Source organism: Limanda limanda, chromosome 8 (assembly GCF_963576545.1).
Source record: "Limanda limanda chromosome 8, fLimLim1.1, whole genome shotgun sequence".
NCBI lineage: Eukaryota > Metazoa > Chordata > Actinopteri > Pleuronectiformes > Pleuronectidae > Limanda > Limanda limanda.
The window spans coordinates 5,181,159-5,207,238 of NC_083643.1; the positions used below are offsets into that span (position 1 = coordinate 5,181,159).

At 43.8% G+C, this 26,080-nt stretch overlaps 1 protein-coding gene across 1 annotated transcript in view; it reads right to left on the bottom strand.

Annotated features, from left to right (window-relative positions):
- The window catches only part of znf423 (zinc finger protein 423), a 155,223-nt gene that overhangs the window by 3,486 nt on the left and 125,657 nt on the right, over positions 1-26,080 (bottom strand). Inside the window, 2 exon segments of the mRNA XM_061077371.1 lie at positions 8,241-8,356; positions 10,764-10,895. Coding sequence (XP_060933354.1) covers positions 8,241-8,356; positions 10,764-10,895 — 248 coding nt within the window.

Here is a 26,080-nt window from a genome sequence, read left to right on the forward strand (position 1 = left end):
TGTGTGTGTGTGTGTGTGTGTGTGTGTGTGTGTGTGTGTGTGTGTGTGTGTGTGACATCTGCTCTACAGCAGAGTAATTGATATATTCTACAGAAAAAGCGTGACAGGAGGAGGAGTGAGGAGGAAGAGGAGGATGAAGAGGAGGAAGAGGATGAAGAGGAGGAGGAGGAGGATGAAGAGGAGGAAGAGGAGGAAGAGAAGGAAGAGGAAGGAGTGTTTACTGTGCGTTGAGGCCTGTGATTAAATTCTCAGCTGCCCTTAAACAAACTCACACCTTCACAATAAAAGCCTGAACTGCTGGAAGAGTTTAAATGGGAAACAGATGAGACTTTGTATCAAAGATAAACAACAGCAGGAGGGATTCTTACTAAATATGATTACAGGAAACGTATGAAGAAAACAAAGGATATTGAAAAGCTGCCGGAACCGGTGTCGACGTATTTATGGTTGAACGCAGCTTGAACATTTATTTGTCTGCATCTTCACGTCTGTTTATTAAAATATGAAGTGTGTGTTTTCAGCCTTTTCCAGCTCAGTCTGGTCGACGTAGTTTCATGAAACCCACTTTGTGATCGCTTTTCATCACTTGATCATTTGAATGTAACCCTGGACTTGATTTCTTTCTTCTCCCTTCGCAGCAGAGGGTGTGAGCGCCGTGGTGAGAACAGCCCATCTTCCAGGGCCAGGCCCGACCAGACCAGACCAGTCGATACAGAGGCCTGTCATTGTTTTTCCTAAACTGCTTAGAGAGAGCGAGGCTAAAGCCTGCAGAGCCACGGCCCCGGGGGAAATATGGCCCTGTCGTATTACCCACGCGCTGCCAGACACACACACGGACACACACACACACACACACACGCGAGTACGGAAACATTATGCCAGAAAAATGCAAATGCGAACACAGTATCGTCTTTTTTACACCAACTTACTTTACCATGATAACGACTCGTCAAACCTTAAAAGTTAATTTTATAATATACATTATGAGGACTTTTGTTTTTTGTCGCCATAAAGACGACAGCTCCCATAAATATGACAGCAAATTGGTGTAAACAGATTTATGTCCCCACAATAGGAGGACAACCTGGACCACACACACACACAGACACACACACAGTCTCCTGGGGGAGGACTGAGGAAAGAGCTGGCGATAACAGAAAATCTAATCTCTGCTGTCTGCTGCGTTACACATAGAAGATGTGCATGTGTCTCTGAGTTGTGTAGTGAGTGTTGTGCCACCTTTAATGTGCATGTGTGTTTGTGTGTCTGTACAGCAGACACACACATATCTGTGTCTGTAAGAAACCAATACTCTATTCTTTTATCAATCAATCAATCAATCCATCAAATCCAGTCCACTCGTGGGTGGTGTGTTGTTATGAGTCATATGCAGAAGTCAAGCTGCATATATTCTTGTTTACATTGTAGCACTTGTTGCACAGACACACACAAACAAACACACACACACACACACACACACACACACACAATGTGCTACTCTGTAATGATGTAACAGCTACACAGTGTGCAGTGGCACAATGCTTTTTGTCTGTGTGTGTGTGTCTGTATGCGTCACGTAAATTTGTGTCAAATGTGAATATGTGTGGGTTACTGTAGGCAGAGAGTGTGTGAGGGTGTGAGTGTGTGTGAGTGTGTGTGTGTGTGTGTGTGTGTGTGTGTGTGTGTGTGTGTGTGTGTGTGTGTGTGTCAGACAGTACATGTGCACCATCTCCACGGCTGTTTTTAACACTAAATGAAAAATCACCTTAGTCGCCTTGTGGTCATCTTTGACTTCAGTGTATTTTTAGCTCAGAGTTGACACTCTTCCAACAAAGTGCGTTTCTGTGTGCGTGTGTGTGCATGTGCGTGTGTGTGTGTGTTAGCATGTGTGTGTGTGTGTGTGTGTGTGTGTGTGTGTGTGTGTCTGGGACCAGCAGATGGGCTGTCTTAGCTTCCTCTGCTCCCTGGCTCGCATTCTGCTCCACCCGTCCAGGACAGGAAGCTGCCTCAGGAGCAGATCGAAAATAAACGCACCCCCCCCGACCTTAATATCCCGCCGACACGTATTCCCTGCTCCCCCCCCCCCCCCCCTACTCTTCTAATTCTCTCTGTCTGCGTTTGACCCCCCCCCCCATCCCTCTCTGTCATCTTCCTTTGTAAACGACTCTCTAAACACCTTCTTTGAAATATCCTTTTCCAGCCAAGTCACGAGGACCACTACCTTCCTCCTCCACCCCCCACCCCCCCCACACAGGCTGACCTCTGTGCACACGTCCTGTTCGGTGCCCTCCCTCCCTCCCCCCCCCACCTTTCTGCCACAGGGAGTTCCCCTCTCCTGTTGCTACCGGACCCAACAGCCACGTTCGGACCAGTAAACACAACCCGAAAATACACTCCCAGCATGTAGGACACACACACACACACACACACACACACACACACACACAAGGTGAGGGTCCTCGCTGGAAAAACACAAAATAGGAAGTGACCTCAAATGCAGCACAAAAAAAGAAATCCTCCCTGAACGCCACGTGATACACGTGAGTCATAACTTCAAAATAAAATAAAAATGAACTTTCAACTTAAAGGAAAAATGCAGATTGAGTAACATACGTAGAAATAAAAGCACAGACAGGATCCACCTGCACACGACTGTACGAGTGTGTTTTGGCAGAACTGATAGAACACTGAGCCACGCAGAGTCTGTCCTGCTCTGTTCAGCTGTCACACTCACACACACACACACACACACACACACACACACAGACACACACACAGACACACACACACAAACACGCACACAACGACAAGAGCACGGTCCAAGCTGTTAGAAACCCCTCCAGGTGCTGCCTCACGTCGCGTCATTCCTTAGTATCCGTCTCTACCTCCGTTTATCTCTTTTTCCCACGTTATCTCCTTCTGCCTCTTTCCGTCTCTCTGCATCTTTCTATTTGTTCCCTCGCTTTACATTAAAGCATCAAAGTAACTTCATTTGACTCGTCTTTTCTTCACCGCGTGCGACCCACTGTTTTCTGATGGCGAGAAAAAGCATCCATGCAGACGCACACAGGTGTACACACACACACACACACACACATACACACACACACACACACATATAAATCTAACATTTCCAGATGATTAACTGATCCCATATCGAGATTTTCTTCCTTCCATTTACATCCAGGACGAGCGGAAGGTGTTTTGTATTCACAGTGTGAATGTGCGGAAAAAATCCCAACAGCGTTAACAGACACAATTTGTCTGTATTATTTCCTCAGGTGGTCGGAGGAGAGGGAGAAGTCTTCCGAGACAAAAGGACAATTAGACACAGCGACTGCAGCAGCTTTTGTTTCTCTACATTCTGCTCATTTACTTCTTTTACTTGCAGCAATTCTAGAACCTGTGGATCTATGGCTGTACTGCGGGTTAGGCTGTTCTCCTCTCTATTGTTTTGAATCTCTTTTTGTTTCCCTCTGTCTTTCCCCTGCTGCAAACTGCTTCAGGTCCAGGGATCCAGGGAGGTAAGACTGTGTGAGTGTGTGTGTCTGTGTGTGTGCGAGTGTGTATGTGTGTGTGTGTGTGTGTGTGTGTGTGTGTGTGTCTCCCAGGTCCCCATTCTAATAACACAGTCTCTCCCAGTGAGCAGTGGGGCAGCTGAGTACGCTCCCCTGTATCGCCACGGGGATCTACGGATCAAATTCACACACACACACACACACACACACAGCCAAGGGATACATGGATCAGAGAGTACGTACTTGACACAACACTCACAATTGACAGCAACACGCAAACATAAGCACACTCACACACACAGACACTCACACACATACAAATCCTATTGCCAGTTCAGCCACATCCACACCTTTCCATAATTCAGTTAGAGGGAGACAGTGAGCCTCTTAGATTCAGACAAAGACAACATTATTCACAGACAGACTACTAAACAGAGACACACACACTCACACACACACAACTCTGAACCAACCGTAATGAACCCTCTACCTAGAAACCCTCCGCTCTGCATTAGCCAACACAAATTCATCACTTGGGCTTTGATGGTGTAGATTTAAATATGTATTTTTCAGCAGGTATAGATATGTTGCAGTGAGAGGAGGCCGGTCGATATCTTCAGGCTGCATGCAAATTAATAACACACTGAGGCTGATGTGCTGTGGTATCTGTGCAAGAAGTCAAACTGTGACTTCAGATGTGAGTAGACCTCTGTACGCTATGTGTCTGTTATTCTGTCAGGATGCTGATTTCTCTTTATCCCTCAATCCATCCATCCATCCATTCATCTGTGCACTATAGCTTCTATTAATTGTCTCCACAAGGGAACAGCTTATCTGTATACGTGTCTCCATCAGACGGGAGGGAGAGAGAGAGAAAGAGCGAGGGAAGATTCAGCAGAAGCAATCAGCACATAAAGAAAGAGGAATCCCCCCCTCTCCACATCCGCATCCATCAACTCATCCCTCCATTTATTCCTCTCACCGGCCATCCACCCATCCAACAGTGTTTAAATATTTACCACGGCTAAAGGAAATAGTAGCACAACGGATTCAGAGGCAGAAAAAAAAAAGAGGGATGATCGGGGAGGAGTGCAAAAAGTGATGGATGGCGGGAGGGATGGAGGGAAACATTGAGGGCAGAAGCTGCAGGATAGCTCCCCCTGGAGGCGCAAGAAAAATGTGGAGCTCCAGAAGTCTGTCAGGTGGAGTAACAGGGGAGAAAGTGGGAGCTGATATAGAGCAGGAGAGAGAGTCTGGAAACCTTCACACTGCTGGAGATCCTCCAGATGTTTCAGGTCTGATAACATCATGCTCTCATCCATCCTCCCATCATGGATGAATGGATGGATTATACACTCTTTAGTGATTTGAATGTGTATTTTAAATGTAAAAGCAATTGTTTGTTGGACTGGTTTGATATTTTAAAAACATTGAGACAAAGAAGGAAAGCAGGAATGAAAGAGGAGGAGGAGAGGCGGAAGAGAGAAAGAGAGGAAGCACAAACTACTGAACAAAGGAAGGTAAGAAAGAAAGAAAGCAGGAATGAACAAACAAACAAAAGTCCAAACAAAGAAAAGGAAGAGAGAAATAGAGAAAGAACGAACATCTGATCTATGGAAGGTAAGAAAGAAAGGAAAGCACAAACACGCAAACAAGTGAAGGAAAGAGAGAAAGAAACTGATTCAATTAACAAACATAACAACAAACATATGAGGAATAGGAAAAAGAAAGAAAGAAAGCACAAACAAATCAACAAACAAACAAACAAACAAAAGGAAAGAAAGAATGCACAAATAAACAAAAACAAATGAACTTACTCACAAACAAAGAGAGGAAGAAAAAAACGAAAGACGAAAACTGAGAATGGGAAAAGTCGTCTGTGAAGTCAGGGAGTAAAGAGATCCAGAAGGGCCTCACTGATCAGGGCCACAGCATTTCTTATTTACAAACACACACACACACAGACACACACACACACACGTACACACACCAAAACATTTCTTATTTACCAGCTTACGTCTGCACTATTTATGGGGCACTGGGGAGAGGCACTGAAGAGAGGAAGAGAGGAGAGGGGCTAAAATATGCATAGGGGCTGGTTCTTCTGGGACAGATGGGGGGAGTCAAAGAGAGAGAAAGGGAGCAAGGGAGGGAGAAAAAGAGAGAGAGAGAGAGAGAAAGAGAAAACTGCACGAGAGAAAGTGAAGAAACTGTGACCCCCCCTCCGGTCACTCGAGATTGGGATGGTGGTCTGAGACTTTTGGCCTAGGGGATGGATGGACGGACCGACGTGAGAGCGAGCGAGTGAGTGAGCGGAGGGGGAGGAGCCGGAGAGAGCTGGGGTGCAGTCGGGGGGGAGAGGAGATGATGCAGTGACGTGTTTGTGCGGCAGTGACTCTGGGGTGTGCGTCTGTGTGTGTGTCTGTGTGAGGGAGAGAGCTCGACATCATACGGCTCCGCTGAGGGGCGGGAAGAGGCCAGGAGTCTTTTCTATCTGGCAAACCGGCTTCTCAGTCCATCACACACACACACACAGACACACACTAACTCACACACAAACACACACAAACACATATAGTCTTGTCTCTATAGCATTAACTTCCTGCAGACCCACTCTAACCTTAACATGAACTTTACCAACTTGCCAAACCTCAAACTTTGCCTCAACCTAAACCTCACCCTCCTTCCCTTATCTTAAAACACCTGAATATTTAATGATTTACAATATGGAAGGAAGATTTAGGTCCCTACAATATTAGTAATGCCCGAACCACACACACACACACACGCTAACAGCGAGCAGCAGCATTAACCTCCATGGTGGTAGCTCTCCATCTCCCTCAGTCAGCCTTTCTGTCTAGCCCACTTAGAGAAGCCTCCCATGGGGCGATGGAGCTGTAGCAGGTCGGGCTCAGGCTGCAAGTTTTCTCTCTTGCTCTCACACAAACACACACACATAGAGACACACACAGACACACACTCACACACACTTGGGTCAGGACCAAAGAGTAACAAGATGGATTTAGCCACAGTGCAGCAGCCAAAGAGAAAGACGTACGAGGAGCTGAGAGGGAAAGAAGAAGAAGCTGAACTGAGCTCAACTTAGCTGGAATAAAAACAACACAATTAAACTCAGATGAGTTGATGAGCTTTCTATCCTCATAGATTTTATTATTGCTATAATTGCGATAGTCAAATAAGAAACACACGATATTCTGGTCCAAGTCCGTCCCACGTTAGCTTGATATGAGGCACAGCAAGATATTAAGAAAATGGAATAAATTATTTGTTAGGGTTAAAGATTGTTTAAGTATGATTACTGTGTGTTGTGTGTAGTTGGTGTAGTCTGACACAATTTAGAATCTTAAAAAATAAAACTATAGTTGATTTATTAAAGAAAGAAAAGGTAAAAGCAGATCAAGCCGTACAGTGGAGATTATACACAGCTTTTAAATATCACTGCACGGACTTCTGGAGCAGATGATTGACCTGAGGAGTGTTGGTGTTTGTGAGGTCATACAGAGTGTGTGTGTGTGTGTGTGTGTGTGTGTGTGTGTGTGTGTGTGTGTGTGTGTGTGTGTTTCTGTGTGTGTGTTTATGCATGTATGTTAAAGTGTGTGGAGGTGATCAGGTGTGAGGTGTGAGTGGAGCCTGCGTGTGTGTGGACATTAACCGACAGGGTCCACTAGTCACCCTGCTGTTAAATGGACTGGCCGGCCATATGCCCACCCCCCCTTTAGGCCCTATGTCACTGCCACTTTGTGTGTGTGTGTGTGTGTGTGAGAGCGTGTGTGTGTGTGGTTGCTGGACGATAACAGATAACATTCCTCCAAACCTCAAACTCGACCTTAATCCCTTATTTTAAAACACCTTAACGTTTAATGATTTAAGGTGTAAGAGAATAATAGGTACATGGATAATACTAAGATTCTTTCCCAGCCCTGTTGTCAATTGTGATCATTTATATTTAATACTCAAAAAGTGACAATAATCGGTGGCGTTAGTGTCCTGTTTGACAGTTTTTGTAAGTTATCTTCAAACCAAACGGAGCTGCAGGCGTTCACAAGACTTTCCATAATAATAATCGGTTCCGTCTTGAACGTGGCCGACTCAGCGAGCGACGGCACAAGCTGCAGATTTCACCTTTAACAGGACTGATGTTTAACCTGAGGATTTTGCAGGTCACTGGTCTGCTGCCAACAGGAGGACAAAAGATGGAAGAGGACGGGAGGGTTTACATCATCACGGACCAGGCCACAGCTGCTCCAGGACCTACTCTAGGGTGACTTATAGCCTCTCTTCTCTTTCATATGCACACACACACACACACATACACACACACACACACACACTGAAATGTGTCTGGACCCTAATGACATGAAGCTTGCCAGAACCCTGCTCGGACCTCATGAGGAGAGATGGAAAGAGAGGGGACGGAGGAATGAAAAGAAAAAGGGTGGAAGGAAATAGAGGATTCTGTGAGTGAGGGACAGAACCAGGTAATGAATGTGCTCGCTGCGGAGGGAAGGAGTGACGCTCGTTAGACGGGAACCGCAAAACTAGGTTTAGGCGTTTGGAATAATTATTGCACTTCCTGACTTTGACTCTCGCCGGCCGTGACAGCGTGAGACAAACCGACCGTTCTCCTAATCCACGGCAGGAGGGAGCAGGACACAGACAGACGAGGCAGATCAGCACAGAGACAGAAGTAAGGTGACCTACCTGTAGTTCTGTCTGGAAGAAGAACTTCTGCGGACACTGGGAACAGTCGTAGATTTTGTCTTCCTGTCCGTGGACGGCAAAGATGTGCTGCTGGAGCTTGTTGGCCTGAACAAACACTGGGAGAGGAAGAAACACGACACGAGTTACACACTGTGGGGAAAGGCTTCAATGTTTCCATCATCAAAATGAGCTGCATCAATGTGGCCCAGTTCAGACCTGGGATACAAACGCTTCCTCAATATGTTGCAGATTGGAGGTCGCCACGGAGACATGTATGTGTTTGTGTGACTGAAAACTGATAAAACAATCACACAACTATCTACTACAGGTGACGAACCAAAGGAAAACTGGGTGTTCTGGTTCCAATAACCTTTTACTTCACTTTTTATAGCTTTTATTTTTTATATATTTTTATATAGATATGTTTATGTCTAAATAAATGCTACCTTGTGTAAATATAAGAAAAAGTGAGTAAATAAGAAGTAAATAGTGAGTAAATATATAGTTTTTTTTATTATTACTATTATTTTTCTTATGTGTGGTGTATTTATTGTGTTTTTATGTTTCTATGTTCATTGTATGCACCAATAACCAAAGCAAATTCCAGGTAGGTGTAAACCTACTTGGCAATAAATACTTTCTGATTCTGATTCTGATAAGCACAAAAACCCACAAAGCAAATGGGTGGGCTTACAGGAAAAAGGAGGGAGAACTGGGGATGGAAAGAAAGAGAGCAGAGGGAGCAGGAGAAAGAAGGAGAGAGCTATCCTCAGCAGACCTTGTGATATTTATCAATAAATTATGTCTCATCTCTTTTTTTTAATTTCCGCTCCAGTGTTGTCTCCCACACTTTTTTCTTTCTTTCTCTCCCCTTTGTTTCAGTAAACTTTTGGTTTTCACTGCGAGTGTGTGTGTGTGCGTGTGTGTGTGTGTGCGTGTGTGTTGAATTATTAAGCCTCCCCGTAGGAGTGGTGCCCATCTTACTAATTCATAAGCCACTAAGGAATAGAGTTAAAGTTTAAAGCGTTGCTGTGTACCTGGGGGGGAGAAGGGGGGAGAGAGAGGCACACAACACAAGACTAACTCAACAACTGAGGGAGGGGGAAAAGGGAAAGGAAAAGATGGAGTCACAGAGAGAGAGAGAGGGAGAGCATGTGGGGATTCAGTCAGAGATGGAACAAAGGTCTAATTTGCTCGTCCAGCTTTTTGTTTTTCGGCCCCCGAGTGGATTGCAAATGTAAAAAGTCGCTTTAATATTTCTCCTGTTTGCTTTGTGGTGTCGTTGCATGAACTCCTGCACACACACACATGCAGCCGGATCCTCTTCAGCACGGGCCCCCCCGCTGCAGTTTCCTCCCTAAGTTAGAAATGTTAAAACAATGAATATTCCTAATGTGTTTCTTGCTGTTTTTACCCCAAAACCCCAGAAAACCTTTGCAGCCGTTAAAGCACATTATCTAAATGCATGATGATGTGAGGAGAACCAGAGGGAGAGATTTCTGAGCCGGAAACAGGTGGAAATGTTCTGGTTTTCAGGTCTATTTTTTTTTTGTGTTTTATACTTTTTCACTGAGTATGCATTGTGTTATTGTTTGGGCCCCTCTGACCCGGGAGGACAGTAGATATTAAGAGAATTAAAGTCGGAGGATCTAAATACACTACATATTGTTTGTCCTGGATCCAAGTTTGAGTCTGGAAGTCAGATAACAACTGAAGGAAGTTACTTAATATCTCTGCAAGAGGAAACTCAGACTTTCTGGAGACGGATCAAGAAAAACCCAACAATGGTCAATGTTTAAAAATAGCCTGAGCTGTCAATCAGGACATTTGAAAAACTCACACTTAAACAAGAATCAGCGCGATAAGGAATAACTAAATTGACAGAAGCCATATTTGAGAAAAGAATATCTAATTTGTACTTTTACTTTTTATATTTTGATCCATTGTGTAGTATTCTATTACATGGTTTGCAGTTTTCGCTTCTATGGAATTGGATATATCAGTGTTTTATATCATGACAAAGGTAAAACTGCATAACAACTAAGTTAATTTTTGATATCTGTAATATAAAATTGTATGATCATTATTTTAATGTATTTTAACTTTTGATATTTGTAATTTAATGTATGTTTTAAATGTTTGATATATGTATGTATGTCTTAAATGTGGACCCCACTAAAAGTAGCTCTGTCTTAGAGTAGAGCTAATGGGGATTCTTCTAAATAAACAAATAAACAAAAATCCATGTCCCATTCACTAACATGGAGGTGGAAGGGTTTATGACCTATACTGCAGCCGGCCACTAGAGGGCCACTGAGACACTTTGGCTTCTCTTTCAAGTAACTGTCATGTCGTCCATCTTTATTTACAGACACACTAAATATCTCCATGTTTCTGTTTCCCTTCCAAACACAAAGCGAACAGGACACAAGTGAGTAGCGGTTATCTGTGCTGCTGTCCTTGAACCTGATTGTGTGTTTGTGTTTGTGTGTGTCTGTCTGTGTGTGTCTCTCTCTCTCTCACCTGTGAAGCAGACGGGACACTTGAAGGTTCCTCCCATGCCTTCGAAGCTGTGCTCTATCAGGTGGCAGAGCAGCTTGGCAGGTGAGTCAAACATCTGGTTACACAGCTTGCACTCGTGATTGATGCCCTCCTCTGCAAATAGGAGACAGACACGCATGTGTAGGTTGGATTAAGCTCATGAAAACAGCAACATATGACATTATATTAAAATACCGACACGACACAAACAACAGATGTCTCGTGCACAAACAGAAATTGACAGACAAATCAGATAAATACTGAAATGCCACTTATATGAAGAATCTGTATATACGACAACACAGGAACGACATCGGTGACATTAATCATGTCTCTGCTGCAATATTTTGGGACGATATTAGTTTCACTTTGACAAATCATGTCTGACCACACAACATGAGGGGAGAGATCGTTTTCTCCCTGGTCACATCCATTGCTATGTTTAATATTAGATCTATATTGAATGCAATTATTTTAAAAACACATAGTAATATGTGCAATAACAATATTAAAAGGAAAATAAAGTTAAAGGAAATAGGTAAAATAAACCTGTGTTACAGACAGGCAAACCAAAAGCAAATAAAATCGAATTAAGATTAATAGTAGAATAGTGAATAAACAATATCCATTTCAATCTTTTACATTACATTACATTTAGCTGACGCTTTTATCCAAAGCGACTTACAATAAGTGCATTCAACCATGAGGGTACTAACCCAGAACAACAAGAATAAAGAAAGTACAATGTCTTCAAAAAAGCAAAACTACAAAGTGCCTCAAGTAAGTGCCATTTAAGGGCTACTAAATTGTTAGTTTAATCTTCAATTCTAATTAAGCAAAACTGTTCTATATTCCGCATTAAAAAATGTAGCTGGCTCATTAAAATGAAATAAAAATATATCTATACTGCTTGATGTTTGGCGTAAGCTTCTGTCTTATTTGCATTTAACTGAAGGCAGTTATCCGCTGTCCAAATCATTTTTATATGGACAAATACAACTGAATATGATCAACATAAAAATGTGTAGATGTGCCACTATAGCAGCTCGAGATCTTCTCAAGAAGTAGCATCTATAAAGAACAACACAGGCTCGTGGACAGATCCCTGTGGGACGCCACATGACAAAAGTGCTCAGTCTGACATAAACTGAGCCACACAGACGGAGAAGCCTCCATCAGCAGGTCAGGAGGAGGAGGAGGAGGAGGAGGAGAAGCCCCGGGCAGAACCTCTAACTCCCTTCTCCCCCGGCTGCACAATCTCATTTCTTTTTTCCTCACACTCCCCCAACTCTCACACACATCGACCCCAGTGCCGTATCTGCCCCAACTGGTAATTGTCTGTCCTCCCCACTGGGGCTGTGGATGATCTGCCCGTCCTTCCTATAGCCATCCTTCCTTCCCTCCCTCTGTCCTCGTTATCTGCCCTCCCCCACTGCAGTCACTCACCCATCCCTCACTATGCCCATTCCCCCCCCACACATGTCTCCCTATAGTCCCCCTTGGTCCATCAGTCGCTGATTAATTTGTGTGGTCTCCGATTCAAACCCCTCATCATGGGGGTCTGGTTGTGTTTTAAAAACGGGGGTGAAAACTTGTAAAGATACAAATAGGGAGTGGGTCTGAGCCTAAAGAAGATAGTAGTTCAACCCTGTATTTTTATATCATCTTACCTCTTGGATGATGGCAAGAAACGGCCATTAGTTTAGACTAGTTAGAGTGGGGGTGCTATGAAAAGCAAGAATGCACCAACAGCATCTAACTGGGTGGATCAGGACAAGACATGAATATTAGAGGAGTAGTTGTTTCATATTTAAAATGATATAAATAAATAAAAAAAACATGCAGGCTAATAGGGTTCAGGCTAAGAGGCCATCAAGGTCAAACAAGGTCAAACATCACACAAAACAATAGGAAGAACTTGGTTATTTAAACTGATGTAGTTCTACTGTTACAGAAGTTAAAATAAAACACAAGTTCATAAGAGGATCCATTTGATTCTTGTCATCTTATATCAATAACTATTTTAATCCACAATTTAGAAGTTGACTCAAAAAAGGACAAGTTTAATCAAGGACTAGATCTCACTGGGAAACCTCTGATTTATCCTGTATGAGGAAATGAAACTCAGAGCGATGCATCCTCGTGTCTAAGAACAGAATCATCTGTAAAAATATTTATATCACTTATACCTGGAAATAAGTCACTTTACACTTCTGGACTTTAAAACTATATCTTAACTTATGTCCCCTCCCTTTTCCACTTATTGTAAAATGAGTCACACTGTTGTACATACACAGCTCTGATGTAAATAAGTCGTATTAGTCAACACACAAGAGACTGTCTGTAAAACACCCCTCCACCCATTGTCATCACTGGAGGATTATAGCAGTGTTTGTGTGTATCTGTGTGTGTTTGTGTGTATCTGTGTGTGTTTGTGTGTATCCGTGTCTATTTTAAGAAGGTGCGAGTGATATCACTGCACCCTCGGTGAAAGGCCAGATGAAAGTTGGGCGTCATAAACACACACACACACGCCAACACACACATGGACCCCTCGACGGTCAGGTCTCCCGCCTGGTGTCTTTATCGCCATTCTACCTTGCGGGGCCAATACCCCAGTCGCGCCCACACACACACACACACACACACACACACACAGAGACCCACACACACCGTAGGACAGTGCTGCCTGGAGACATCAGATGGCGTCTTTCTTGGGCCAATCTGTGATCCCCCGTAGAGTGTTACACATGTACACAAACACAGACACACACCACCGTGCACACACACCCTGAGAGATACACTCAGACAATCCAATGTTTTGCCTTTTTTATCACTTACCCAAACGCTCATTGACAAAACCAATTCCCCGGCACCTCACCCACACCTCCGACCCATTAGCTGTCAAAACTAAACATCTCATCCACACTCTATTTCAGATCTTTTCCTGTAAACATGTCCTCACTTCAACACAAATGTCCTCAGGCCAATGGTTAAAGACTCAAGCTGGTCCTTACAATGTATAGCCGCACACACACTTGCATGCACACACACAGACACACACAGCCTGCAGAACTTCAGCTGCAGAGCTGCAGGGGATCTGGAGGTTAATAACATCTTCAATCATACATCCATGACACCCACACTGACTAATACCCACACGCACACAAAGATTCCTATCTCTCCTCGCCTCAAAGGCCGACACAAGGGTGCCCTAATCCCATCTCAATAGTGTGTGAGCGTGTGTGTGTGTGTGAGCCTGTGTGTGTGTGTGGGTGCCACATGTGATTGTATGGCTGGGATAGTGTGCGCTCCGTGGTCCGGGTCCCCAAACATCCCTTTCCCCCCCACCACACGCACACACACACAGACAGACACACACAAGCCTCAAAGGCTGCTAGGTTGTGTGGGGCGCCAGCGTGTCCGAGACACACTGAGACAGATAGAGCTTCATTATCATTTACTCGGAGATTGAAACAGCAGGAGAGAGTCACATGGAGTGAGACACACAGAGAGAGAGGGAGAGAGGGAGGGAGGGAGGAGCACCACCAGTTTGGAAAAAGTCATATTCCATATTTTCGTCATTATACAAATATTATTTAAAGTAATAGCAAAGGAGCGCTTTTTAATTAATGTCGTGCATTTGATTGTTTTATTGTTTTTCGACTGAAGAAGCAAACAAATGGACGAATGGATAAAAAGAGGGAATAACCAACTAATACCGAAGCTTCAGTGATCTCAGACTCAGGGTGCATGTGTTTGTGTGCATGTGTTTTTGTGTGTTTGTGTGTGCATGTGTGTGTGTGTGTGTGTGTGTGTGTGTGTGAAAGCTCTCGCCCTCCATAGGGGCGACGCTTTCCTCATAAGTCATCCTCACACACGCCGCAACAAAGTTACTGCAGGTATTCAAACGGTGAAATTATGCTAACTAATAGCATCTATACAATTATACAGTAGAAGCAATGGAAACTCCTCAATCTTCACATAAGACAACTTCAACTTCATCACTAATGACATTTTTATGTCTGACATTTCCCCATAAAGTAGTTTTTGGTGAGAAGCCAGATAGATTATTACATTTCCTGATTATCCTGACATTTGTTTTTTATATGTTATGATTGATAATTCATCCTAAAGCCCAGGTTGAAATCTTCAGATAGGTTATGACCAACCGAAGGTCTGAAACTGAAACAAGTAAAGATTTTAATTTATAATCCAAAAACCAAGATAGACACATTTCAATCATGGATCAATTATAAAAATTGTAAATGTAGCTTTTCACCAACATCATATCTCAGAATTCGCCTTTTCTTTTGTCCCCTGCAGGTAACAGTTGTTTGGGAGAATGTGTGCGAGGGTGCGACTCCACAGGTGACATCATAAAGCCATCAGCCGTACTAATGAAGCTTCGGCAGCTAATTAAATGTCAATCACTTGCAGCCAAATGGAAAAGAGGATGAACTGATGAAAAACAATGAAAACCAGATTGAGAGAGAGAGAGAGAGAAAGAGAGAGAGAGAGAGGAAGAACTGAAGGGAAAACAGTGAGGTGCAGGGAGATAATTGGGCTGTCCGGAACAAGGGCATGGAGAGAGCCCTGTGTGTGTCTGTGTGTGTGTGTGTGTGTGTGTGTGTGTGTGTGTCCCATGAAAGAGTTCTCTTTTCTGACAAATACATTGTTTTGATCAGTGTGTGTGGGGACCGCAGTGTCTGTGTGCTGTCCCCCTCTGAGACCCAGTCCGTGTGTGTGTGTGTGTCTGTGTGTGTGTCTGTGTGTGTTGCACTGGTGGATCAAATGCACTCTGTGAGGCAAAGCGTAACGGCAGGATTCTGTACGACTCTGTCATCTCACTATGGGTCACACACACACATATCCACACACACACACACAACCCTGGGAGGCCTGTGCTGGGACAGAGAACACAGGGGAGAGAGGGATGAGAGGAGACAGAGAGCAGGAGAGAGAGAGAGAGAGAGAGAGGCAGGGTGAAGGTTAGGACTCAGAGTTTGTTATCGCACATCGGAATAGGAACTTTTTTCTGCTCTTAATGGACGTTAGTACGAGTCAGAGTAATTTCCTGTCTTTCTTTTCCTCTGGATATAGTGTAAAAATAAAAGTAATAAAATCATACAAATCTTTTCTTGTGACTGAAGTCTACTGCAGAGCAATACCAAAAATTATATATATATATAAAAAAAAAGCTTATTTCAGCTCAAATTGATAATTATCACAATAAATGTCACGTTATTATTTATTTTAACTTGATAGAAAGTTGTGGTTTTAAACTTGTGTATAATAATGATTTAAAGTACATTGCAGTGATAATTTATATTGTTTTAAGTAGCCGAAGAACATGAAAATACTGGTGGGCGGAATTTGGGAAATTTGGAGATGGACAGAAAAGAAAGAGACACACAAAAGAGAGGTAGTCAGACATTACAATATCTCTCTCACACACACACACAGAGACAGACACACACACTCACAGGTCATGCTCTCTCTCAGTCTCATTCTCCCATTACCGTCCTCTCCTTCTCTCTCTGCTAATTGACCAGAGGAGAGGGACCAGGTGGCATCATCCCCATCACACCAATACACACACACACACACACACACAGAGACACACACACACACACACACACACACACACACTCGAGCTGGCCTCATCACGGACCCCTGTAACATGCAGCAGAACATAAATGAGCTCGTTGATTTGTGTTGGGGATGGATCCCTGAGGTGCTTCCTTCCTCTATTACACACCACACACACACACACATACACACAAACACACACACACACACACACACACACAATGAGCACGACACACACACTCACAGACACACACATACAATGAGCACGACACACACACTCACAGACACACACACACACCTTTTAACCCTTTCCTAGTCTGGGCTGGTGAACTCCTTTGGGTGCTCTTGCTCGCCCAAACTCCCTTCCTCTCTCTGTCTCTGAGCGAGCTGTTGCTTGGGGGGGGGGGGTCCCTCCCTCAGGGGTCCCTCAGGTATTGCAGCCCCCCCCATTACGACCCCTCCTTGCTCCTCCTCACCCCCCCACTCCCACATCCTCACACTATTTGAGACGGTGTGTGTGTGAAAGAGCAGTGAAAAGTGTGTGTGTGTGTGTGTGTGTGTGTGTGTGTGTGTTTGGTCCCTTGCGGCGTGGAGGCCGTAAACCAAGCCAGGCGATTGATGGCGAGCATGGCGAGGGGAGAGGCGGCGGGAGAAAAGGTTGGAAGGAGGAGAGAGGGATGGAGAGGAGGGAGGACTAGAGAGGGAGGAATGAAGCGAGGGATGATGGGGTTGATGGAGGGAGAGCAACAGAGGGATGGAGGGAGACAGAGAGAGAGAAGGAGAGCAGCCGAGAGGAGCGCTGTGGACGGAAGGAGGAGGAGTGTGCACCTCTCTGGGGGGCTCGCTCAAGGTGTGTTTCCATGGCAACCGGGGGCAGGGGGGCTGATGTGTGTGTGTGGGGGGGTGAGCTTGACCCACTGGTTGTGTGGGGGCTGGAGAATAACACACACACACACACACACTCACACACACACACACAACCTGCTGCAGTGCTGGAGGGGTCCCAAGAGAACCCCCCACCTTTACTCACCCTCTCCCCCTCTCTTTCTCTCTCTCTCCCTCACTCACTCACACACACACACACACAGACACACACAGAAAGAATGCTGCAGTGCTGAAGTCCCGTGAGTACACAACACCCACACACATTCTCCCTGCCTTCTCTCTCTCTCTTTCTCGTCTTCCATTTTCCGTGTCTGTTTCTCTCTCTCGCTCTCTCTCTCTCTGTGAGGTAATTGTTAATATTTTCATCATTTGTTTTCTCCTCGTGGATCCATGTGTTTTTTTTTTACATTTATCTGAATGGAGATCGGAGGCAGAGATACATCCTGGTGATGTTTTAACTGAATCAACCGGAGTTTGACCCTCTCATTAACCTGTGGTCAACAACATGTGTGTAACTTCAGGTCCATCTGCACATCTGCTGTAAGTGGAACCTGGTCGTCATGTGTGGAAAACAGATTCACTGCCTGTCTTCTCTTTGTGTTCTGTTGTGTTCACACACAACACTTGCATATGTGATTAAAACATACAGTCTCATCCCCAGAGAGACGCCTCTTCAAAGTTGAACAATGTTTTTCCCATTTGATGTGAGTCAGATTCAACACACTGATCTATTCACAGTGACTGTTGATGCATATATGAAATTGTTGTAATTTAGCTCCTGAAAAGCTGAAAATTGCTATAGAAAGATGTGTCAATACTGTAAAGATAAGCAGACGTTTCTCTTTTCAGAGAGTTGAAGTAAAAGCTCCAGTGGAATCATCACTAATCTTCATCTATTGTGTTTTTCATGATGTTTACTGACAGTTAGGTTGATGTAAACAAGGCCTTTACTCAGAAACCTCACTCTAGTGGTGGAGTCTGACACATCAACACTTTATAAGTAACGAATAAAGAAAGTTTCTTCCTCGTTTATAACCACAACTCATGGAAACGCTCTCACACACACAAACACTCTCACACACACACACACACACAGACACACACAGACACACACAGACACACACAGACACACACAGACAGACAAACACTGGGTTGGCAGACGAGCAGAGCATATGGCGATGACCAGTTTGTGTTTGTGTGTATCATGAAAGGAAGCACGAATCGAGCATATTTGTGTGTGTGTGTGTGTGTGTGTGTGTGTGTGTCTGTGCGTGTGTGTCAGTGAGACGGCTTTTGGCTTCGACAAGACAGAGCTCTCCAGCTTCCTACTGTTATGTAATCTGATAGGGAAAATCCAAGATGGTTCATATACACACACACGCACACACACACGCACACACTCCTTCAACACATGAAAAAGAACCTGACGTAGCTTCAGTTGTCATAACTGTAGAAAACCCTGGTGGCCTCATCTAAACATAAAAGTATTTGAATATAAAGGCTCATATTAGGGTAAAGAAAACAACAATTCATACAGTTTAAATGCTTACACACTAGTCACTAGGATTATTTAATATTCAATTTCTGCCACTAGATCTCTTTCAACTAACTCTTACACACTGGACCTTTAAATCCAAACAAGTTTAATAAGTAATTTGTTTTTGTCAGAATTCACAGAAAATAATCCTCGCAGCGTTCTTGAGTTATTATCTGACAATGACCAAAAGTGTGTTTGGAGCAGTTACAGTGACCTTGACCTCTGACCTTTGACCAACAAATTCTAACCAGTTAATCCAAGAATCCAAAGCATTCTAATCAAAATCATCAATAATGGGACGGAAGTCAGATACTTCTCCCAGTTCAGCTGGTCAGGCAGATAATTGTTTATAAGACGAGGTTATTAAGTCATAAAACAGCCGTCCAACAGCAGGAAGCAGGTGTAAACTGATATATCACATTAACTACACACAGACACACACACAGAGTCGATGACAGAAACTAAAAATAGACACACACACTCCGACACAGGACGTTTAGTGTCATCAGGAGAACACTTGACTGTGACAACGAGCAGCTGACGTGTCGTGTATTATCATACGTAATGAGCCTTTAATATTTAAACAGAAGAAGACGTGCACACATCATCGCTCCGGCCCGGGAATCACCAGCCTGGACTTTCACAGCAAAATGGGGGAATAATCGCCTCCAACCAATCAACACACGAAAACCTAATAACACACACACACACACACACACACACACACACACACACACACACACACACACACACACACACACACACACACACACACACATATATACAAACACCTCTTTTTAGCTCGTTAGCAGGGATGAGAGTAATGAATGCAGAGTATATTTGTGTTTAGAATCTTAATTGAAAGCTTGAAAGTGGCAAGGAGGGAATAAGCCTAATCACTCTGTGTGAAAAAAACATCCACACACACACACACACACACATACCCATCAGACAGACACACACACACACACTCATACACACTCACACATATATAGACGTACAAGTTTGTCACTCCCAAACACAACCTTTACAACTTAACTCCTTCTCTTTCTCTGATCGCCCCCGTTCTTCCAATCCCTCTCCCTTTATTCTTCACTGTCTCTTTCTACCTCCTCCTTCCCTCCCCCTGTTTTCTCCCATCCTCTCTCCATCCTTCCATCTGTTTACATATGTTAAGCCCCCCCTACAGCCCCCTGGATGCACATCCAGAGTGTGTGTGCGTCGATATGTCTGCGTGTCGATGCTTGTTAGAGCTATAGAAGTCTCCCACCAGGACTTATAAAGAGAGTTTATGGTGGTTGAGGGCATGTTATAATTAATTACAGGTATGTTTAATTCCACTGCACATGCTTTTTATTCAGTCACTGGTACAGTTGGTAAAATACACAAAATACACTCACAGAATGTGAAGGGATTCCCTGCAGGGGATTCTGAGATACTATAAAGCAGAGTGAGGGATTTGAAAGTCAGATTTAGGTGTAATGTGGATCAAACCTGAGAGCCCACCCACATACTTGCCCCCCAGCCCCCCCCCCCATCATCCAGGTTAGCAAGCACATCTGTATCCAGGGCTAATCACCACGGCAACTGTAATCAAGGCTCTGATCTGGTTGTCAAGGTGATGGAGAGAGGGTCACCCCTGACTGTCTCCTCCTTCCTGTGAATGACTAAATCCTTCTGTTTTGGAAACAACCGTTGTGAGACTGAGACGCTACGGTTCAGGTTGAGGTGTGTGTCTGTGTGTTTGTGTGTCTGTGTGTCTGTGTGTCTGTGTGTGTGTCTTTGTGTGTGACATCTGGAGAGACAAAAGACAGAGAAAGGTAGAGAGAGCGAGCAAAGGTTTGTTGTGTTGATTAACGATTCAATAATGTTTCCTTTTTTTGTGCTAAATCTACCAGATATATGAGTGTGTGTTTACCTTTCTCTATCTAATCCTATCCTGCTGTTTACTGGTGTGTGTGTGTGTGTGTGCGTGTGTGTGTGTAAAGTATGTCTATCTCTGCCAATGTGTGTCTGTGTGTTTCTTTAATCTGTGCTCCCGGGGGGAGTCAGAGGGAGCTAGCAGGCTTATCCCTGCTGCATCTCTGCATCCAAATACCACTAAAAAGCAAATCTCCATTCCACAACAACAACATTAACATAGACACACACACATACACACACACACACACACACTAACATGAACACAAAAACTGGGGAGAAAGGCCTGAGAGACGAGCTTAATTGTGTGTTCACCAAACTCCACCCGAAAAAAGCACTCCCCCCTGCAGACACACACACTTAAGTCATGTGAAATTATTAGACGACCAAAGAGTGCACCCCCCAGGTCTAGGGTCAACACGTGGAGGAGGTGGAAGGACACAACGGCCCAACAGTCTCCTTATCAAACCACATTTAAATCAGATGCTTCTTTTTCCATCAAGATCCATGATTTCATCCCTAGGAAATCTATGAAAATGTTATAAAAAGCCCTAAAACATCATCAATGCTTCCATGGATTTGAAGAAGTTAACCTACATGTTGAGCACTCTATGATACACAGCTGCTTTCTGAACCGTCCACGTTTCATTGGCTGTTACTGTGAAGCACAACCCTTGGAAGTGACAGAGGAAGAAGAGGGGAGTCAGGAGCAGGAAAAGAGAGAAAAGGAGCAGAGCCAATAAGAGCTCACAGCAGGATGCTAATAATGCAGCTCCAGCTGTTCCAGTTAACCTGCAAACTGCCCATCTGGACCCAGAGAGACAGACAGAGAGGGAGAGAGACAGAGAGGGAGACAGAGAGTTATATAGAGACAGAGAGGGAGACAGAGAGGGAGACAGAGAGGGAGACAGAGAGGTAGACAGGGAGGGAGACAGAGAGCTATATAGAGACAGAGCGGGAGACAGAGAGGGAGAGAGATAGGTTGAAAACACAGGGTAGAGACAGGTCTTAACATTTATCTGAGTAGATATCAGAGAATAGTGGGAAAAAATTCAGATTTCCAAAAAACCCAAAGTTGTTATATCTTTGTTAAAATTATTTCAAATAGAGAAAAAGCTTTAAGAAGCTGACAGTAAATAATTGGGTTTTTTTCTTGGTAAATGACAGAGTTGTGTTTGAATTCTCTTTAGATCAAATTCTTGTTTTCAGCACAGGATCTAGTGTCTTTCTTCAATTTTACCGTTTTTTTGAGTTTTATGTCACAAATTCCAAGGATTTGTCCTCGTGTTGCTTCAGAGAAGATGTTCAAGTGACGGAGACTAAAACAAATAAAGAGGAAGAGAAGACACATCCTCAGCTTTGCTCGGGTGGCCAAGTGGACATGGATAGTTGAACACACACACACACACACACACAAACACACACACACACAGTAGGAGTGACCTTGGTCCAGCCTGTCCGTCCTCGCCCCCTGCCCTGGCCAGCTCCATCCCCCACAGAGCCACCCTGCCTGTCTCTCTCTCCCTCACACACATACACACAGACACACACAGACACACACAGACACACACCGCAGTGCCAGGCCAGGCCGTGCCAAACCGAACCACACTGTGGTCATAGACACAATACAACAAACCCAGTGAAAGAATCCAGAGTCGCAGGGTACGGAGCAGGAAAAGGAATATGAGTAGAATATTTTGTTATTGATTCCAAAAACACACATCAACTTCTACACAAAAGACACACGGCTAGCCAACTCCGAACCTCCCTAAAGCACAAACGCATCGCCCACACACACATACACAGACACACACACACACACACAGTGTTGTAGCATGCTAATGAAGACAGTAAATCACTACTAGGTCATGTGTGGAAAAGCCTGCCAGATACCTGCAACCATGGCTAGAGACCTCCCTCAGCCACACACTGCGTATGTACGAGTGTGTGTGTGTGTGTGTGTGTGTGTGTGTGTGTGTGTGTGTGTGTGTGTGTGTGTGTGTGTGTGTGTGTGTGTGTGTGTGTGTGTGTGTGTGTGTGTGTGGGTGTGGGTGTGTGGGTGGGTGAGCAGCAGAGATGGAGGATGCCTGTTGGCTGCAAACACGACTGCAACGAGAAAACTGAGCAAGCAAACATTCAGCATCTATCACAGGAGAAATTCAGTCTTAATTTCACCCAAAGAGAAACTGGACGAGAGAGAAAAACCAGCGGAGGAAGACGTCAACAACCTCAGCAGGACAGAGAACAACTGGCTCAGTCTGAAAATGTTCGACTGTTTCTCTTTTCCTCTCTTTCTTACTTTCGCCGTTTTTAGGATGTGAACTGTGGAAAATGTCCAGTTATTGGTTGAAGACATTTTCCGGCCTTTCACAAATGAAGAACACAACAGGACATTGTCTAGATCACACGCGTTCACACCAACGTTGTATAATATCTGGAATATTTAGGCAAGCCGTGGCGTCTAGGTAGAGCAGTAGGTGGCAGGAAGTAAAGATTCAGCTGCAGAAACCACAGGGATAATGTCTAAAGCACGTTGACGCCAGTTTAGACTCTTATCGCTAAAGGACCTGGAATATAGTTCCATGTTGACATCTTCGTCTACGTCTTCTTCATGTACGACTCCTCTTTTTCATCCCAAATTATTTGCGTTTCCTTCACTTTTGTGGAAAGCGTCAAGAGCAACTGACTCGAACATTTGCATTCTCACATTCAGCCGCTCTGGAAAATATCAGACTCTCAGTGCCCGTCTGAAATCAGCTACTTTACGACCGCCTCACTTTATTGTACGTAAGGAAACTTGATACTGAAGCTGCCTGATTCTGTTAAAGCTCTAACTACAGAATCCTTTATCTCACTTATAAAACTTATCTTAGACCCCTGTTGTTACTGCCAGTGTCTACATGTGCATGAGTCAGTCCAGGTGTGTGCACGTGTGCACCTGGTGCTGTGCTAACAACGGCTAATCAAGGTAACGTTTGGGTGAAAAGACGTCTCCTGCTGGGTGGACCAGGTAATGATCAAGACTACAAGGAGGACAATCACCCCCCCGACTCCCCAGGAGCAGCATGGTCACTCTTACACAGAAACAAGCTGTTGATTACCTTTGTCTCTGAAGGGCTTAATACGAACGATTAAATGCACAAGGTGCCGGGTAACAAAAGGCTTATTGTCCTATCAGGGACTTTCACTTGAGGTGATTGACTATAAGTAGAAAGTTTGACACATTACAGGCGCTAACACAAGAAAGCAAAGAAACATAATTGAAGTTTTGAACTAACTTTTTTGAGACGAGAACCACAATTGCTGGATTTAAGTTTACCTGGATAAAAACTACACCTGTCTTAAGTCAGCGTTTGATTCTCGCCTGTAAACAAGGCCCGTCCTTCAGTAACAGCCTCACTGGGAGGAGAAGACCATTAGAAACGAGTGGGAGAGCAGAGACACCTCAGACATTCAGGGACGGTTCATTCTCACTGTTCTTTCTATCGCTGTAATCATTGATTTCTTGACCCGTGTGAACTGTGAGATGACAAAAGGGAATTTGAACTCACATGAAAGTGGACGAGTCAAGTTAAGAAGATGGGGCAAGAAAAAGGTCATTGACAAGGTATTTGATATAAAAACAATTCAAATTCTATTAAAAGAAGTTGTCGTTTTTTGGGTGGAATGTGAAAAGGTGAAGGGGTCTGAATACTTCCTGTAACATATCAAATTTCAAGTGTAGATCATCGGTGACAAATATAATTTAAAAGCGCATGAATGAACTTTGTGCTGCACAGAGAAGAGTTCCCTCTCAAAATAATCTAAATCTTCCATGCACTGCATTTCAATAATAAAATAATACCTTCTTCACGCTCTCTCACACAAAAACACACACTTCTGTCAGCCTCAAATACAAACAAATAAATAAATAACACAAAGTTATTAATTATTCTGAGGCAGGAATCAAATATACATGCGTCTAGAGATTTATATGTGCTTGTGTGTGTGTGTGTGTGTGTGTGTGTAAACTTATAAAGACACTCCCCAAAGATGGAAAGAGAAGCAGACCAACAAAGCAACTGGAAAAATACGACAGACAAAGGAGAATGGAAAAAAAATATCTAAGGTTCCATAAACTGTCACATTCAGTGACGTAAAATCAGGAACTTAACAAATTTAGCATCGAGTTTAGTGTCAACGTGAATGAAGGAAGACGGAGAGAGACTTGAGAAAGACAAACACCTTTCACACGTTGTTTTTATGTCTCTGACTACAAAGATTTTTGGTTCAGTACAAAGTTAAATATGTAATCTCTATCTTGTTGTTACTCGAGAAGAATAGAAGTCTAACATAATGACATAATTTAAGACTAAAGACTGAAATGGACTCATCTTTATTATACATTCAAACCATGAACTGTATAATTAAGATGGGCGAGATAACAGATCGCCAAACGAAAAGCCGAATCCTCTTGATCGCCCCCTGCTGGCTGGCAAGGGTCTGACGTTTACAGCTCATAAACCCAGCCTCCTCCATGTTAACAGATGGGACTTGGAACCAAAATGAATAAGTCAAAATACATGTTGTATACATACAAGATTGTTTAAGTTTATGTAGTTCTTATCACACACTAACGAAGCTACAACTCTTGATCGCTACGGCACAGACTCCAAATTATGCGTAAGATATCAGCGTTTGTATATCAAATTATTTCGGCTTCCTTTCTGGACAGTGGGAGGAAGTGGAGACACGTCGTTCATCTTTATATACGAGATATATATGATTCAAACAATAAAGTCAAGTCTGATTTATTGAAAATGATCATACTAACTTATGCTGAACATTACATTTTGCTCAGAGCATCCTCCTCCTCACAAATATGTATGTATTCCTATGTGTATATTAATGTTCATTTAACTGTATTCAGGCCCAGGTTGGAATCCATTAGGAACAACCTCAGAAAGTATCCGAGCTTTAATCAGTGACTGAGCTGCTGTTGTCTGGAAACTGGGAAAAAAAAAATCTCTCTTCTGCAGCTAATAAGCATAAAAAAAAGCTGATAGAGGCAACATGACAGCGGCGTTTGGATTAAACATTCAGCTTCACGTGCACGCCGCGGCGCACGCACGCACGTAGACAAGAGCCGAGCCCGAGCCGTCCTCCAGTCGACTTAAGAGAGTTCACATGCAGAGCAGAGCCACTACTGGGAATCACAGTTTAGCCCTCTTCTCTCTCTCTCTCTTCTCTCGCTCATCGGCTCCGGCTCACAAACAGCCAGACATGCAAGAACACGCCGCTGTGTGTGTGTGTGTGTGTGTGTGTGTGTCTACACAACCCTCCGACAGACACACACACTTTACAGACGCGCCTTTCTGTCTCTCTG